General features: G+C 40.1%; 1 protein-coding gene across 2 annotated transcripts in view; it reads right to left on the bottom strand.

Annotated features, from left to right (window-relative positions):
- LOC146560115 (FRAS1-related extracellular matrix protein 2-like) overlaps positions 1-18,653 on the bottom strand; it is a 48,615-nt gene that overhangs the window by 3,838 nt on the left and 26,124 nt on the right. The window contains exons 4-21 of one of the 2 annotated variants that reach the window (XM_085243962.1): positions 18,106-18,336; positions 15,971-16,096; positions 15,195-15,446; positions 7,439-7,588; positions 6,329-6,538; positions 6,047-6,244; positions 5,707-5,871; positions 5,333-5,515; positions 5,107-5,237; positions 4,828-4,986; positions 4,275-4,578; positions 4,011-4,142; positions 3,502-3,833; positions 1,729-1,921; positions 1,500-1,604; positions 1,143-1,270; positions 913-1,047; positions 195-321 (exon numbers count right to left, since the gene is read on the bottom strand). In XM_085243962.1, coding sequence (XP_085100088.1) covers positions 195-321; positions 913-1,047; positions 1,143-1,270; positions 1,500-1,604; positions 1,729-1,921; positions 3,502-3,833; positions 4,011-4,142; positions 4,275-4,578; positions 4,828-4,986; positions 5,107-5,237; positions 5,333-5,515; positions 5,707-5,871; positions 6,047-6,244; positions 6,329-6,538; positions 7,439-7,588; positions 15,195-15,446; positions 15,971-16,096; positions 18,106-18,336 — 3,261 coding nt within the window. The remainder of the gene's footprint in view (positions 1-194; positions 322-912; positions 1,048-1,142; positions 1,271-1,499; positions 1,605-1,728; positions 1,922-3,501; positions 3,834-4,010; positions 4,143-4,274; positions 4,579-4,827; positions 4,987-5,106; positions 5,238-5,332; positions 5,516-5,706; positions 5,872-6,046; positions 6,245-6,328; positions 6,539-7,438; positions 7,589-15,194; positions 15,447-15,970; positions 16,097-18,105; positions 18,337-18,653) is intronic. The other variant, XM_085243963.1, reaches the window with a different exon arrangement.

Raw genomic sequence — 18,653 nt, 5'->3', positions numbered from 1 at the left:
TTCATCACACAGGGATTTCTTTTTGATCTGTAGAATGAAGAGAAGTCCACGCAGCTGAGCAATGAAAACATTCACAGAAATATTTCGAGCTTGGAGCATATTTATTTCCTTTAATGTTATTTTTTCTTTTCATATTTTAATTTTATTTTATTTTTCAAGATTTTCAAGGCGTTTTAGAAATGTTACAGTATTACCCTCTGAGAAAGCAGTGTCACTCTCCTGTTCAAAGCCCATGGAGCCGTCTGAGAGCCAGAGTGTCCGTTTAGAAAGTAAGATCATCTGTGTGTTCAGACTGAACTCAGCAGCCACTGGATCACTAACCTAAAAAGACACAGAAGACAGAAAACAAAAAAACATATTTACTATTTATTTATAGTTTAGATATTTAACTACCAAATGTGAAGATTTGAATGGTCTTCTTTTTTGTTTTTACATTCACAGGATACTTTGTTAGACAGACCCTACAAGTAACAGGTTGGACTCCCTTTTGCCCTATTGACCAATCGCTCTTGCGTATACTTGGATTTATAAGTAGACAAACAGTAAATGTGGAGAGCAGAGGAGGAATTGTATTTTCTGAAATTCAATCTCCAAAACGTGATCGTGATTAATTTTTATTTGCTTTTTTTTAAAAAATATATCTGTATTTGCAAACAATAGCCACAGAATTTAATCCAGAAACTGCAAAGACAAAATTATCCACTGGCACCATACTACCAAGTTCAGTATGCCACTTAATTAAGACATTTTTAAAAAAAATAATTAGGGGTTTTGTAATAGTGTTTCATTGCTGTCACAGTAGTTAAAATGTTTATCACTTAAACAGTGTAGCCACTAAACACAAATACATTTCATTCTGAATAAATGGTTAAATCTGATGCAGGCGTAACTTGTTAGACAAGGTGGAATTACCTGCTGAAAGCGGATATCCAGGTCAAAGGTGAGAGGCTCTCTGGGATTGCAGACAGGAGGGACTGCGTACTCCAGGCTGGGAGGGGACGTACAGGGGAGGAGCTTCACTGTGTACATGCCAGAGTAGTCACGCACCTGAGTGGAAAAATTCGATTAATTAAGAATAAAGTGTAAGAAAAATAAATGAGAAAACAAATGCGGCTGTTTTTAAAAGCAAACTCTCTCCTCACAGCAAAATCAGAGATGAATATCCACTGCTGGATAGGCTGGCTGTAAGTTGGCTCAGTCCTGACAAGGCTAAGGTTAAAGGTTAAACCAGGGTGTTCAGGACACATAACCATGGAGGTGAGTGGTGAAGCTGTTGGGAAAAAAGACATCAGTCATCAGAAGCAAACATAAAACAACCTTATTGGTTAATATCATTAGTTAAATATAAGCCACAGGTAAAATCTGCAAAGCCGTGGTCACCCTTTTTTACACTAAACATCTTCTAGAATCTGTTTATTTGACATTTTTGAAACATATTATGACGTGCTAAAGAGCAGCATTGCATTTAAACTGCATATTGTATAACTGATGTGACATACCTGGATGTGAAAACACAAACAGGCCTCTGAATCGAGCTCCTGTGCGGAAGTTGACAACTAGTTGTCCTTGACTATTTATACGCATGCTGGTTGGGTAAAGGGCACCTGCAAAGACAATGACAGACTACTTTAGGTTGCATACTTCATTAATTTACAGGGCCTTAGATTGTAGAAATGACATAAAAGTATTGTGTTAAATCTTTGTTGCAAACAGCAGCTCAAATCTTGCCTTGTAGTTCAGCCTCTGGCGGGCTACCGATTCCATCTCTCCATAAGATGGCAGTGTCGTACACAAATGTGAGCCTCAGCTCTGACTGTAAGTCAAAGTGCTGCCATCCTCCCGCTCCCACGGGGGAGTGAAAGACATATGACACATGTAATGGGACTCGTAGGGTCACAAAGGACTGGACCAGATTAAGCACCTGCAGTGACAAAGATTACATTTAAACTTCAAAGGCGAACCTGGTCTTGTTCCTGAGGTTCAAAGACATAACAACATCATGACATCATCACATAGAATAGCTCACAAAGAAAATGAGGGATAATATTCTGCCATTGTGGCTGTTTTAAGGTATATTTTGAAAATGCTTCATGTTATTGAAGTTAATAACACGCATGTAGTCATGTGTACAGTATATGTGTGTGCTGTGGACCTAAAGGACACTTTACAGGGAAATCTGACACCAACAAGTCCAGTTTAAGATGTATAGTAGTAAGATATGACTGCATTTTTATGCAGTTTTATAACTGTCATGTGGCTGCAATAATGCTCTACATATGTGATACTGCTGCTGGAGATACTGACTCACTGGAAACATTCCTGCTCTAAAAGAGCTGTCTTAAAATGGTCAAAGTGGTGAAAGTGGGAGCAGTCTCTGGTATCTGCACTTTCCTCTGACCTGTGAGCGGTACCTGCCTGCACTGGCTCTGTGTTCATGTGGAGACGTGCCTACGCCTCTGGGCATTTAGAGCTCAGGCAAACGATTTGCAGAATGGCCTTCTGACACAACCTGCTGGGCTTTAATAGATTCCTGTGGCCTGTTAGGCTGGGCACTAAGCCCTGCACTGTGACATGACAGTCGCCCCGACCTGCACAGAGTTGTCTCCAATCAGCCAGCCTGCCCACTTAGAAGAGCACTTGGGTCACAGGGCAGCCACAAAAAAGACTGTTCCTTTTTCCACTGATGCTCAAAGTGAACCTGTGAGGCCTGACTCTATAAATTTATACACAGTACAAGTCCTGTATATAAATGTATACCAGTGAAAAAAACATCATTAATATCTTTTCCTAACTTATAAATGTATTGTTTGTTTTTTTAAATAATATCTCCGATAAATGTGGTCACTAATAAATAAAGAAATATGCAATCAAGTTTATGTTACTGGCAGCAGACTGCTTACTTGCTAAGACGTGTTTATTTCTGCTATGTTCACTTTTAGATCTCATAACTTAAGGCAACAAAGTTCCACTTGTTGAGAAAGGTTTTATCTCCTGGGTGATGCCCTTGTTATTAAATAAACCCGGAGCTATGTAAAATAAGTATCTCCCATTATAATAGCAAACCAATATACAATTTGACATATCCTCAGAGCCAAAATATATTTGCAAGTGCTGCAGGGCATGAATTAATAATCATCAGCATGGATTGTAGAGGAGGTTTTTACCATGATTTGCCCCCCGTACGCTTCCAAACCATCTTTATCAACACTGTTTTAATTAACTGAACTTAAATTAAGAATATGTTGCCAAGGTGAAAAAAAGTGTTGATGCCTGTAAGGCATATGTGCCAATAGCAAAAAAAAAGGAAAATGGGGAGACTTGCTACTTTAGCAAGACAAAACCATGGTCCTCTCAGGAACTGAAGAGATCTCCAGACAGTGTCGTCTTTATCTGCCAGGATTTACCTCATCTTCAAAGTAAAAAACAACTAGGCAAATGGACAAGGCTTGTTTTAGCCACGGGTTCAAAGGTGAGCCAGACCTCCAAGGCAGGACTGCTTACCTGTCCGTCAGTTCCGATGGTGCCTCCACAGTCGCTGAGCAGCTCAGACATGTCATAGTAGCTTGTGAATTCCCACAAACAAGCCTCCAAGTTAAGGTTTCTGTAGAATCGTAGTGTGCTGGATCCCCTGAGGGAAGTGCTGTACTGGTAAGGTGCAGTCTCGCCAATTACTTCTGGATTTTTGGTGGCATCAGAGAGGAAGCCATAACGAGTCTTAACTTCAGTGTAGTCCAGCAAGTTGGAGCAGCGATGGTGCCCAACACGGGTACCGTCGGGGCTAAGCGTCAGCTCAAAGTTTGACAGAGGCCGTGTAGATACTACAGGCAACATACCTACAGAAACACACATGTAGCAGTTGGACAGCAGACACATTAATAATTGGTGAATAACTTAAGTAGCTTCTTATTAAAAGAATATGGTTGATCAGTGACACAAATGATGTTTCAAAACAACATTCTGTCTCTGCATGATTTCCTATTAGTCTTAATTTTTAGTCAGGAATTGCTTACCATCAATGTGAGGCATGGTGACAGTTAGTTTGATAAGATTGGGGTGGTCTGTGTCTTCTGCTCCACTGTATCGCAGCTTAGCAGAGAAGGGCTCGGCCCCCACTGTGCCTGCAACACGGGGCTGGCACATCCCTGCAACCATGACAAATACAAAGCAACATCAAATATTCTATTTCTCTAAAAAACAGTTCAAGCTTTTGTTATGGTTAACTCTTTTTATGAAAGACACTAAATGTTCAAAGTTAGCAAATGGACTAAACTCACCCTCGTCCGTGCTGATGGATACTATGGGGCTAGTGAGTTCTAGACCTTCATCTCCATTAGAGTTCACAGCTCTTGCTGCACACTGAACCCTAGAACCAGCCTGGAAATACACTGAATCCAGAGTTATCATTTTAGACGAGGTGAAGAAGGTGTCAAAGTCAACTTCCCTCATCGGGCTGGTGACGCCGTCTGGACCAGTGGGGGCGCTGACGAGCCAACGATACCGAGTTAGGGTATTGTTGATGTTCTCGCTGACACAGATGGAGCCTGTTTTGTCGTAGTCTAGGTACTTAGGATTACAAGCCTGGAAATGGGAAAAGAAACAGTACATTTAAGTGAAATTCACCACCAAAACCTACAGCAAAATTGTTTCTTTATGCCAGCGAGGAGCCCTGAAGGTAGCTCGTAATAAAAAAAGTGTGCACATCTGTTAAATACTACCTCATTAAGAGATTTCATCTGGACTTGTGAGACACAAAGCTTTGTTAAATTAACCATTAACACAGAAAATGACAACAATTATCTATTTATCATAGCATCAGTTAGGACATACAGTGACACAAATGACTGGGTATCCGGCCACAGGCAGAGAGCCCCTGGTTCCATCAGGGTCATCGTAATGCAGCAACGACACCACTCTGGGCACTGAGGGGAATGTCACATCTGCCATGCTGTTGGTCTCCTCAATATAAATTATGGCTTTACTCATCTGCTGATTGACAATAAGAGCAATTAAGAGAGGTTCTTAAACGGGAACAAATTACTGATTGCAAAGTGATAACGTGGTAATTAGATGCTTTAAAGGTAAATACTAATTTAGTTTGGCTTTCACCTTTGTCTCTGCCACCATGTTCTCATCAGGCTTCAGATGCACAGTGAACGCCTCCCTCATTTCTCTTACACCATCATATAAAATCTCCACCTCCACAAAATGGTCTCTGTCACCTTGTTTGAAAATAATTTCTGCAGAGAGAAAGGAAAGACACTTGACAAATATATTTTCGAGCAAATTTCAGAATTGTGCTAGAGGGATAAAAGTGCCTGGCGGTATTATTTACCCTCAGATATGGGATGGTAGTCCTCCCCAGAGGTAGCAGATCCATCTTTGGTGTGAACTCGGACAACAGAGACCTTGGATGTGTCTCCAGCACGCAGCACTGGGATCCTTACTACAGACACTTGGCCACTTTCCTTGGGCTCAGTCACACTGAATTTGGTCTCTCCAAAACTAATAATTGCCTCTGAAAAACCATGAAATATTGACAGTAAAGTATAACTGTGACATTTCCACATACCATATATTACAGTCACAGTGGGGACAACCTTTGTGATCTGTTAAAAAACACTATTGTAGATCTAATCTAACTTTAAATGTGTTATAATGATATCAAAAGCCTTTACACTGTCTTTAGCCCAAAAAAAGGATTCTTACTGTCGCCATCATCTTTTATCTTAATGAGTGTTTCATTTTGCTCTCCAATGGATGCTCCAAATGGAGAGTCACTCTTAGGGCTTCCCAAAACAAGACGGAGCTCTTCCTCTTCCTCATGTTCAGTGTCATCAACCAAAACCAGTAAACACGGTTTTTCAATTTCTCCTGAAAAAAAGTACAAATGAGTAATTAACCATTCCAACTATATTTCAGAATTGAATGTTCCAATTTAATTCTTTTTTTTTATAGCACAAGGTGTTTTATAATACTATGGGCAGGTAAGAAATACACACACACACAAACCATGTAAGAGGACATGTGTAAGGTTTTACTACACAACCTGGTAAGAAGGTGATGATAGAAGCGTCTGTGTTAGGCCTCTCATTGAAGTCCATCATGACCTGTGCTGTTCCCTGTCTGCTGTAACAGCGTACTGTGGACTTGTAACTGATATCACCGCTACGGTATACAGTGGCTGAGATCTGCCCCAAGTTCTCATTGCCCACATACGTAGCTTCACGGAACTGCACCTTTGGCACTAAATCCAAAAATCAGAAATAATACATAAAGATAAGTGTGGCCATGTTAATAAGCTCTCATTGCATCCCATATTTTCACTCACAGTCAGAAACTGAGTCGTTGATGATGATAGCAGTCTTGCTTGGCTCCCCGAGGATCCCATTCATTGGCATCCGTAGTACCAGTTCAAACTTCTCTGGCCCTTCCAGCACTGGCTGACCCAGATCATCCAGGATTGTCACACGAACTGTCTGCATGGTGACCCCTGGTGCAAAGTCTAGATTCCTGCTGATCCCCACGTAATCCACACCAGCTGCCCCACAACACAATATAGGTCAGACGTGTTTCAAAGAACAGTGTTTATAAAACGTAGTGCATATAGCAAAAATCAACTACAGTACATGACCATATTTTTCTTGACAACAGCTCTCATGTTCATAATGCATTTGTGAATCTCAGGCTGCAAGCAAGTTGAAAAGTTCTATACTTCATGCTAGCAAAATCCCTGTTTCTATTTCATGTTTCATAGGCATGAACAATTGGAATTTGTTGTGATATTAAAGCAGCACTGCTAGAATCTGGACATCTCCCTGAGTGCTGACAGGTTATTCATCTGCTATTCCGTGAAGAGTCTGAGTATTGAGAGCTCAAACTTTGGCCCCAGGCTTTTTTTTCATGTACTTATGACCCACTTATGTGTGTAAGTGTGAGTCTGAATTTCTAACATGCTGCATATGATTAGATTTTGGTTATTTTTGCAGTTAAAAAGCAAGCAGGAGTAGAGATATTAGGAATCTGTGCAAAGAAGAGAAGACTGCCTGGGGGAACCAGATAATAGACGCTATAGGGCAGACTTGAAGGGATAGCAACCAGTCTTACAGTCGAAAGCGGTTAGGAACAAGCAGAACAATTGGCATGCATTCCTGAAGCTCTATTCTCAGTCAGACTGTCATTATCCTCACAACAATGTGTAGATCCAGCGCGTATAAGACATGGTCCGAACAGAAAAGCCCTAGCTCCTCTCCCCCCACCTTTAACCAGTGTTTACATTCCCCTAGGCCATCCACTCAACATATTCAGTGCTGAAATCTGTTTGCACAGTTGAGCTCAAAATGACTATCAATGTGACATCTTAAATCTTTTGTTTTCTGTGATTTACATTTATCTAAGAATAAACTAGACAACGCCGTTAGAGAAGGGGACCAGCAGATACCTTCAGCTGAGACCGGATCTGTCTTTCTGGAGCGCACTGTGACAGTTCCTCCTTTGGAAAGATCAGTCCCTGTCCTCCACACCTGCACCTCCACGTAGCCATCACTCTCATCCACGTGGTAGTCTGTGTTGCCAAAGTAGAAGACGGGATCTGGAAACGAGAGAAAAAAAACATGAGGAAAAGCACGTGGGAGAATGCAGACCATAAAAAACCTTCAACCTGAATCACAACAGGATATCTGAATGTCTGGTGTAATTGCTGAGTTGAATCTTTTAATAGGTAAAATAACCTGTAAAATTATCTCTGATTACAGGAGATTTTAAAGGAACATTTCCATTGAATAAGCAGCAGGTAGCAAACACAGTAATTGTAGACCTTAAATAGTGCTTTCTAACTTCCTGGCACGATGTTTTGGTGGCATTCCTATAACTGTGACAAGTATCCAAAGGGAAAAAAAGAAACCTGATGGCTGGTTTTGTACTGGTGGAGCTCACTTTGATAGCGATGGGTCTGAGAGCCAGACAGGAGGCCTGACAGAAGGTCTGGGGGGTTGTAAAGCTCCATACGCCAGCCCAGGCCTGCCTGACTGCAATTAGTGTTTCTATGAGCTGAGCTGAGATTCCACTGCAGCCAAACTCACCCACTGTTATTCTAGTTAACTCTTTCAGAACCAGCGTCCTCGCAATGATGTCCAGCATGTTATGCTGCAGGTGAAATGGTTGTGTAAGGGTTTGGACTTTGGTGGACATTCTCCTAAGAAAATGCTGTAAGAATTTTGGGGGGGTTAATACAGATTGCTGTAGACACTCCCTGTAGTACCGCTCACAACTGAACATACTGATAACGACATGAATGAACAAAAAGTTTTACATTTGGATTCCATAAGACCTTTTGCCACTCAGTCCAGTTTTTGTTTAACCTCCTAGGACCTGGCGTCCACATATGTGGACATAACATTTTGGGTTGTCTAGACCAAAATACAAATTTTTGCTCTACAAGGGCCTGATATCCACTTACGAGGACATTATACTGCCACTCTTCTATTAAACTTTTAAACAAATATCCTCATATGTGGCTCTCATTTTTCTTAAAAACAAAAATCAGGTAAAAAAAAATTCCCCCATTTGTCCAGTTTGCTCACTGTTTTTAAGGAAACACTGCACAGCATGTCAAGACATGCAATGTTTTCAGCTAATAGCTCTTTGGAAATCATCTTGTTGGTGCACAAATAATAGTTGCTGTCAAATGCCTGTGCAGACTGTTTTTGCAAAAAGGTGCTAGTAACAAAGTACCTAAAAATACATTTTGACAATGTAAATTGTTTCTTTGCCAAGCTGTCTGTTATGTGTAGATACAACAAAATATAAAGGAATGAGAGGTGGCTCAAGATTTTTGCACAGTACTGTAGTTAATATCACTAATGAGAGCCACAACTGAGCAGTAAAAACCTTGGGCTTTCAAAAGCTACTGTGACCAAATAACGAATAAATTAAGTGAATGTCAGTGGCCATGGGCAGAGTTGTGGTTTCCATGACAATACACCTACAAAAAGGTACTTAGCTGTTTCTCATCACACAGTATGGGGCAAAACTGAATATGTGGAACGGAGCGATAAACGCAATGAAAAAAAAGAAAACCTAACCAAATCCACGCTGTTATGCGTTATGATTATGTTATCTAGTGAAACCAAAACGCAAGATCAAGGAAACAGAGAATTAGTGACAGAGATTAACTGTCAATAGTGCTGCCAGGCTCAATTACAGATCAGGGAAAAGTGTTTATTATTTTTCACCACATTATACTTCTAAGTAATCTGACTCTTAGAAGATCTTGAATATTTTGATGCAGTCTGCCGTGGCAGCAACTGCTCGATGTTAGCAAGAAAAGACAAGTTCAAAAAAGGAACGGGTCTTTTAAGCAAAGCCTGGGGTTTCATGGTTCTTAGAGAAACCATCTCTGCGATTGAAGTAATATTATTCCTAAGTGTAAGCAAAGGACATACGACTTTTATGCTTTAATCTGTTCTGAGAGCATGGCCAAGACAAAGAGTGGTGCATCAAGAGTCTTGCAGCTGCCAGAATTTCTACCCACAGAGAGAACAAACAAAGATGGTTTTGGCTGCCTGCAGTGGGACCTCAACTGGAAGAGTAATCAGATCTACTAACCTGAGGTTAGCATCCAGCAACTCAGGCCCTGTTGTACTAGCCCAGTAATCAGATAAGGTTTGTGCAGCAGACAAACACTGAGCTTCAAAGAACTATGACTCATTAAATGAAAGGTAAGCCACCGTATCCTTGATTCACGAGCAGTAGCCTCCTATACCTCAAAGCACATCTAAGATTACATGGATGTTAGTGGTGATGATGCACATTTAGACCTATTTGTATTATGCAAAATCATGTAAACTATTGAAATCCCATATCTTTGTAAACAGAGGAACAAACTTTAAATGTGGAATAAAAGCAAAAAGCCACAGGGCTTCTTCTTTTGAAATTAAACATAAAAATGTAGATCAGAAGTAAGAGGCCCTTTGATTTAATCATTGTGCTCGTCCCATTATTGTGTAATATGCCGGAAACACAATAGCAAACAAAGAAATATCCTTACTGTTGCATATGAGTGAACATAGTATAAAAGAAGAGGCACAAGGAGAGACGCAGACATCCCTAAGGAGACTGTTGCGCTCCCACTGACTGCTTGATTTCACTTGAACTTTGCATGACATTCCCACAGCGTTAAGTGGCTTGTCTAATGGTGAGATTCAATTGAGCCCTGGCAAATGCACTTCTGCCCACTGTGTGCTAGACAAATCTCTCTGCAGCAGAAAATGCATACAAAATCAACTCCATATTCAATACAGGAAAATCAACAACTTTAACAACGGCTGACAGCAATGCAGGCTTGAAAATTCAAAGCAAGGTCTAGATTGAGCCTCTTAAGGCCGACGACTGAAGTCAGCACTTCTCTGCTTAAGTGCTTTAAGACATCTGTTTATATCAGAACGAACGGGAATCCAGGTGAGACATAATGACAGGGTTTGAGAGGTCTTCCTCAATTCATCCCCATCCAGGATGTACAGCACATGCACTGAACCCACCCATCTTTCAAACAGGTCATAATCATACCTTCAGAACCAGTGCGAAATTTACAGGCCAAGTGACACGAGATGATAAACACACCAGTCAAGTCTTGCTATACAAGCATTCTCATGTCTTTCACTCCCAACCACCAAAATATTTTCCCGGATGCAAAGTCAATATCAAACAGCAATTACCGCTGCAAGAAAGGACAAGTTTCTCCGAACCATCACAGGAAAAGCCAGAGTGGAGTCTGTAAGGATGTGGCCGTTTATGCGCAGATGGTCGACTGCTGGGAAAATAGCAGGTATTCTATGGTTTGCAGATGTTCCTGTTACTGCAGAATACCCGGACAGCTTGAAAACATTAATCCCTTTCAGTGCTAATAATCTACAAGATTTAAATGTGTCCAGGAAAAGTAGTAATCATATATATTTATTGTAATTTATTGCTACAATCTATCTTATTGTTTAATATATGTGGTTTCCAACCAGAATATACATTTATTTTACTAATTAGCACACTTTCACCCACAGAGAGCGAGTGAGAGTAAGAGAAAACCACCAGACTAACATAGAAATATGTAAAGTTGTACAACTCCAGAGACCACCTGGGGAGACTTTAAGTGATGGATCAGTCAAATTTCCTTCAAAAACAAGAATATCAGTTTCTGTGCCGTCTCAGAGTCTGGCGGTATTGCCTTACTTTTATTCCCTCTCTGTGGGTGAAGGTGTGCTAATTAGTAAAATGAATATTTTGGTTGGAAAGAAAACATGTCTTCTGTCAGTGCCACAGGTCTTTAACAATAAGCTGACGTTTAACAATAAGCTCAGAGCCGAAAGGGATTTTTCCGGTTTTTTATGACAGGGCAGTAGCTCTGTAGTGTGTATTTTTTTTTTTTGCATCAGTGTGTATTTCTGTTGATGAGAAGAGAACAGAAAAGGATTGTGAAACGCTTTGCATTTAGATCTCAGTATAAGTAATAGAAACCACCTGAACCTTTCTGAGCATATGCAGGCACCGTTTCATGTTAATTACCGCGCTGCCTTTTAAATTTCTATAGAGCTTGTCAGTTTGTAGCTTCTTTTGTTGTTTACCATTTCCTTCATTGTTACGTTCTGCTGTCTTCTCTTGGCTTCAGTTTGCTAGTACAGTCTGTCCTCACTTGTTATTAGGACATTTTGGCTTCTGTTTAGCTTTTTAATTTGCTGCTCCTCAGTATCTGTTTCATTTTTATGAGTGATTTTTGTTGTTGTATTTCCACCTCTAGCCTGACAGTTTAATTGTTTCTGAAAGGGAGCCCGATGCCATTTGCACAGTACATGCATATTATACACATTGAATATATGTTTCTGTGCCATCTCTGCATCGGTGCTAATTAGTAAAATGATTTTTTTGGTCAGAAAGAAAACAGGTCTTCTCTCTGTGCCACGGGTCTTTAAACCTGGTTATTACTGCAGTAAACTTCACCTCATTTAGGCATAAAAGCTGTAGACATAATCAATTTAGAATTCCAGAAACTGTCAGATTAATATCAGACTACTGGCAGACAATAGCAACTCCACCTTCTACAGCACGTGTGGTTTCTTGCACATGCCACCGCAGTAGGTGGCCAGGATTGTGTTTGCACAGAGCAGGGAGTGCATATATTGGCGCGTGCTTCATATTTCACTGCAGCACTAAAGCTTTCCAGCTTGGAAAGAAGACAGCTGCTTTTCCCCTCCTTTTTTTCTCTTCAGTTCTTTCTTTCTATTTTTTTTTCTTTCTTTTTTTTTTTGCAAATATCAGTAGTATATGTTTAATAACTGTCTGACCCCACAAGCTGGCAAACCTACTCTGAGCCCTCCTGGGAAGTCCTTGCGCAGACCTCTCACAGGCAGGGGCAGGTGCTTAGCCAGGATCTGACTCCTACCTCCCTCCTATAGAACCCGCTTGACAAGCATTCCTACAAGAGGGATAACAAAGAAGGATGCGATGCTCCCATTTGCCTCAAGCTCTTATATACTGAAGCAAACCTGGATTGCATACTTGAATTTAATACCTAGCTAGAAAAGCTAAATTTGAAGTGGAACTGAATCTCCCGCCGCCTCTCTGCTCTTTCAGATATGTCATTGGTCTTGTTCTGCTTGACTCAGAGCTACTTACCATTTACTTCTCCATCAACATTAAAGGCATTTAATAATCACCTCCTTCAGGCAGAAGTGAAAGGTCGACATGACCTTATTTCTCCCTGCTCTTCACGTTCCATTTATACAGTGGTTGCCGGTAACATTAGGTACCTAATCCTGAAATTATACTCGCTGTGCCTACTTTACACGTATTATGTGCATAAGCACCTTTTGTGTATATTTGCATGTGCAGGTGTCAGGTAATGGTGTCATTGTAATAAGGTGCAAACCTGTCAGACAGCAGCTCCAGGCAATGTTTCGCTGCATGTGGCACTAAAAGATTCCACAGTAAGAACCAGATCTTAAGAATAACAGCAAAATGAACACAAAGGAACTTTCTTCAAAAGTGTGCTGTGTACTGTACTCCATACAATTATGTTGTATAGGCGCACTACTGTGAGTTCATTGCTTTCTGACAACTGATATGCATAAGAATATTTTGACTGTCACAAGCCAGAGGCAAAGAGAACATGACAGCAGATAGAGCGCAGACTGTTAATTCTGGCTGTCAGTCTGAGTCGAGTTAATCCTATGATGCCCTGAGCATCCTTTTCTTCTTTTCTCTGTTTGATAATACACTGAGGACTTATAATGTAGGCAAAGGCAGGTGTCAAATTAGCACAGTGACTATTATTTTGGATATTTTATAATGAGACCTCTGTTGGTGATACGAGAAAGGATTATTTAGGTAAGAGATGAGTTTGTAACAGCTAAGATAACACACGCAAGATGGATAATTTCAAAGCAGGAATTTGCCTTTCACAGCTTTCAGTAATGCACCAGCACAAACATGTTGTTCATCAGTTATAAGCTGTGCAGCACTAGAGGACTTTGGTCTTTAGAGATCGCTTCTAAAGCAAACTAAGTTTTCTTATCTTATCCTGTGTGATACCTGTTACAATCCAATTGCTTCATTTGCCACACAACCTGTTTTTTTATTTAAAAGACAAGCAACAGCATTATGAGACTTTTTCAGACAGTCTGTAAAAGACAGATATATTCTTTCTTGATCTCCAATCGGTAGAATCTCTGGTGGTTGTTAAGACATGTATGTCTCATACTGTTGGAGTCAAAGACGTCCACGAAGACTGTGACAGTGTAATTCAATAGCTGCAGTGAAAGAATATCCCTTTGTGAAGCAGGATGGCTGCTGTGAGGACTAACTGTTGTACATACAGTTAAAAATTTCTACCTCACAGCAGCTGTTTTGGCAGTCTCGATTCAGTACCCACAAGCAGTAGAGGTCAAAATGCCTAGTGCTCACTCTCAGGTTACACCGCACACTGCTACAGTATAAAAACTTTCTAATTTAGTAACTTCCTCCATCCTCAAGGAGGTCAAAGAAACACACTTGAAGCGTGGCTGCCTCAGGTACCCTGGGAACTGAATGGGCGAAAAAGTCTTTGACACAGATTGAGGCTTTAAACTGAATTGAAAACTGCTGCTGGAGTCACCGTGACACAGGTTCATGCACTTGTTGGCAGTGATTTTTGGCCATGATCTAAAACAAAAACTACTACTTTTTTATTGTCGAGAAATGGAACACTGAATATTTCTGTGCTGCTAAACATTTGAGGTCACAGGTAATATTATTTCAGAAGCTGTCTAAACTAAAGTCAACAGCGTGAATGACAGGACTGTTATCAAACATAAAAAACATGCGGATTTGAACGCATTTGAGGTTTCACTAATGGGAAATGAAACTAACTAAAAGTAGTAAAAAAAATCTCAGTGAAGCTAACTAACTTTAGCCACACACAAAATAAATGGTTGGCTAAGTTTTCTGACTATTAGAATTCTAAATTGAATGTTACATCACATTTGCAATTACATGGCTTCAGATAAATTTTCATTCAAGGGAAGACCCTTCTGCAAATGTGCTGCTTTTTTTTCAGCTGCGGTGTTGCCTGCCTGGCATCATTGTCAGAGTCTTGAATTCACAGCAGTGCTTGTGGAGATTGTTGAGCGATAGAGAAGTGTGGATAAGGCCATCAGGTGTTGGGGAACAAAGAGGCGTCAGGAAGATATGGGAGACTATCAGACCTCCAGTCTGAGCCTGCAGATATGAGATAAAGGCTTTGCCTTCAGGAAGAAGGATCGCACACTCAAATGCTTTCTCTATGAGACACTGGCAGGCAAGCACAAACACATACAGGGAAAAAAAAAATCAAACACACGTTCACATCTATACCAGCATGTTTGCAACCTGCTTATCTGTTTGAATTTATCTTTTGGAATCAGTTTATGCAGTGAAAATTTGCATTTACAAATATTTTTTTAAATTAAAGCCCACAAATAAAAAACACACTGAAGATACAATAAAACTTAGTTAAGGAACAAATTCATGCTGACTTTTTTTTAGGCTTTAATCAGACGTGAAAAAGTGAAGATGAAAAACAGGCAGAAATTGCCTTAAACTGATTCCGCAGTCAAATTTCTTAACCTGCACTGACTATTTGAGACTGGATTGCATTCAACTGCATACTTACGACCAGTGTAATGTAATCTTACCATCATCCATATCAGGAATTATTGTGATTCTCGCTGTGGGAAACTCGGAGCCCAGACAGCCCCCCATGGGCATGCTGAGGGTGACATTGAAGCTCTCCTCGTCTTCGTACAGGGAGTCGTCGATGATGACAATGCGGCAGGATTTTTCTATCTCTCCCTTGTCAAAGCGCAGGATGCTGTGATGGTCCTCAGGCCTGGAGATGTAATCGGAGTAGGACAGCACGGTGGTGGGGATGGTGCCTGTTGCAGAAACTGAGCAGACAGAAAACAGAATTACAGGAAGAAAAATGACGCAACAGTGTACTTTTCGTCACATTAAAAATAATTATTTATGTATGATTTTCATGAACAACGGACCTAAGTTCAAACTAAGCTATAACAGAAGGCAGTGCCTTTCGACTTAATGTCACTCTTTAATGAAAACTTTTAATGCAACATTGATCTTCATCAAGTCAAGTCAGTGATTAAAAGCAGATCAGCATATGGCCTTTATTTTTCCTCTAATGCATTAAGTATCACATTGCACCCACTTTTGATGTGCAAGGAGGAAAGTCATTAGCACTCCAGATGTATTATCAATATGACAGCCTTCATCTTCTGCTTTAAAGATGCCATTTATAGATATTCAGCCTCAGCCTAAATTAGATTTCACCGAGAAGAGGTGATCAGACTGAGTACTGAGAACAGGGATCCTTCTGATGTGGAGGACAGCACTAACTCACTCGAGAAATGACACAATTTATCACAAACATTTCAACACAAAGTTATTGTGTTACCTTGCTGGGTGTAACATATGACCATGAGCTCCTGGCTGACATCCCCGCTTCTGCGTACAGGGATAAGCAGCTCACCTATGTCTTCCTCTATGTTGTAGACGGCGGAGGGTATAAACACTGTCGACTCTGCGCGTGAAAAAAAAAATCATCAATAAAGATATTAGATCATTACTCTGACACGGTGTTTTGTTATGATTTAAGCTAAGTAGCGTCAGAATTGATTTGAGGAAATCTCTTATGTATGATCTAAGCATGATAAGAATAATCTGAAGTGAAATAAAAATGCACTGGCGATAATGAAAGGGGAAACGCTTCAGAATATCAAAGTATGGTTTTGATTATTTGCATCAAAACCCTTCATTAGACAGACGTGTGCGCTGGGACCAACAACAGCTTTCATTACAGCTCTGCTGATGGTGCTTCCATCATGTTTTATCAGACACTATTTGTTGTTTATCCGCAGTAAATATCTCACCTATAATTGGCTTCCACAGGATAATAAATAAACAGTTCTGCTTATTGACCTGGTAACTGATGCAGATGAATATGGAATTTGTTACGTGAAGAATTAAGCTGTTTAGAAAATAATAAGCCCGCATAAATTGGCTAGAAGACGTGAAAGTATAACCTTTTGTTTTCCTTTAAAGTTTTACGGGCATCTCTCTATCTATTTCTCTCCATCTCTTAGCCATGTGTGACATTTAGCGAGGTAATGAGTTTTTATCATTTCGGCCATGAAATCCACAGACAAATGGTTTGTATTCTTCTCAGTAAGTGTCATGTTTGGCCACATTGAAAAGCTATTAGAACTTGAGCTGTCCTTTCCCTTCCTATGCAAACAGTTGCATTGGATTATGCGGTTGCACTTCACCTCTCGTCCCTCTGAGCTATTTTAGTCAGTATGGTCTGAAATTATTTATTTTTCACCAATACAAGTGATTCAATTGGTGCCCTTGGGCTATAAAATTTTTCTGCTCTCAGTTAAAAGAAACATGAAATATAGTTTTAAAAGCCCGCAGAGTATATTTGACCTTCAGAGGTTAAAACACATATTAAAACTTTAGAAACCATGAACAGTGTAATGATATGATAATGGACATGGGCGTATGAAGACGAAGAAGATGTCTGTGCAAGGCATGAAGATACAAAAATAGAACTGCAGATAGATAGCTGTCAGTTTTTTGGAGGGTTTCTTCTTGTTTTTTCTCGTGTCTCTGGAGGGGGGGATTGCCCTCCAGAGACACGAGTTTTGCAAAACAAGCTTCACCTAAACACGATCATTAGCTTACACTGTTGACAGCAAATGCTTTGCTTTCACTAGCTGAAGCCCTATGGGATGAGGAGAAACATTATCCATATTTATATCCACATTTGTATCATGCTGTTCTCCGTGTCATCTCTGTTACTGACAAGCTGTTTTAAGAAACATCTGTTCAGTTCTTTAGGCAGTGCCTCGCCCATATTTACAGTACGATAATTTCACATTCAGGTCAGTGCGGCCATCTCTATTTCATATCCCTCTGACACTATGTTACATCTCTAGTGGAAAGAATATACTTTTCTACTTTTTATTGTCTGCCAATCTTCATTTTTGATTCAAGATAGAGTTAGTTCATCTATAATTTCAGTGTACTTGAGATTAAATGCTACATTTAAAATGCTCTGATGTCTTTTTCCAGACCTTAAATTTCCCAAATTAATCCCCTAAACATAAGCATAGCTTAGTATTTGAGCATTTAAGTATTTATTGTCATTGTCAGAGAACAATGAAATTGCGTTGTGTTGTCAACTTTAACCACTTTTGTGCAGTTTTAGTTTACCTAGTTATCCTGTAAATGCATTATCTCGCTCTCTCTTTTTATTTTTTTGAAATTCCTTTTTCATGTTCCAACCTGCAGAGGCAGGGTGCGTATTATTATGCATTGCTATGTGGCCAACTAGTTTATCATGGGTGTGATCAACACAACCATGACAACCACGACATTATTTTTTCTCTGCAAAAATGACAGATCAGCGTTAATGTTCAGACACGTGATATCAAACACTCAGTTACATCAGACATTAATGAAAAATGTTCAGCCCCCCCCCAAAAAAGAAAGAAAGGAAGAATCTCTGGAAGTAAAATCAATACTGACCATCATCGGGGTCCAGGATCTCTACAGTAGCTACCTCTGGGAATTCAAGGGCTGCCATCACCGGCTCAGACAAAACAATCTGAAATGTCTCGGACACTTCATACTCCCCGTCTGACAGGATCCTGACCTTCCAGGTGGCTTTGGTCTGGCCTGGGTTAAACTGCACCTGTTTTTGAGATTTCCCCCGGAAATCTTTGTCCTTTTCTGCAGTGCCATCCTTTGTGCCAATACCTTAGAAAGGGCATTACAAAGTTATTGTTAATTAACATTTGAAAATTCTGTAAAAATGACCTCACCATCTGCCGGCTTTTGTGTTTAATTTTAACATTTTGCTTTGTTTACTGCATGCCCATTTACAAATGTAAATATTTATGTGATTATGAATAGCTATATAAAAGCTGAAAAACCAAACAAACATACAATTAAACTGCTTTTCACCTCCCGTAACACCTGGAAAATCTCACACCCCAGTTGGTCTAACACAACAATATCTGTCCATATCCAGGGTGCAGTTTCCCGCCACCGTTCTTTGAGATGATCATGGTGGA

This window comes from Mchenga conophoros, linkage group LG14, assembly GCF_057382185.1.
Source record: "Mchenga conophoros isolate Kocher_MC1m ecotype Shallow Benthic linkage group LG14, M_conophoros_male_GT1.1, whole genome shotgun sequence".
Taxonomy (NCBI): domain Eukaryota; kingdom Metazoa; phylum Chordata; class Actinopteri; order Cichliformes; family Cichlidae; genus Mchenga; species Mchenga conophoros.
The sequence above is the reverse complement of the archived record's forward strand: the minus strand, read 5'-3'. Positions and strand labels throughout refer to the sequence as shown.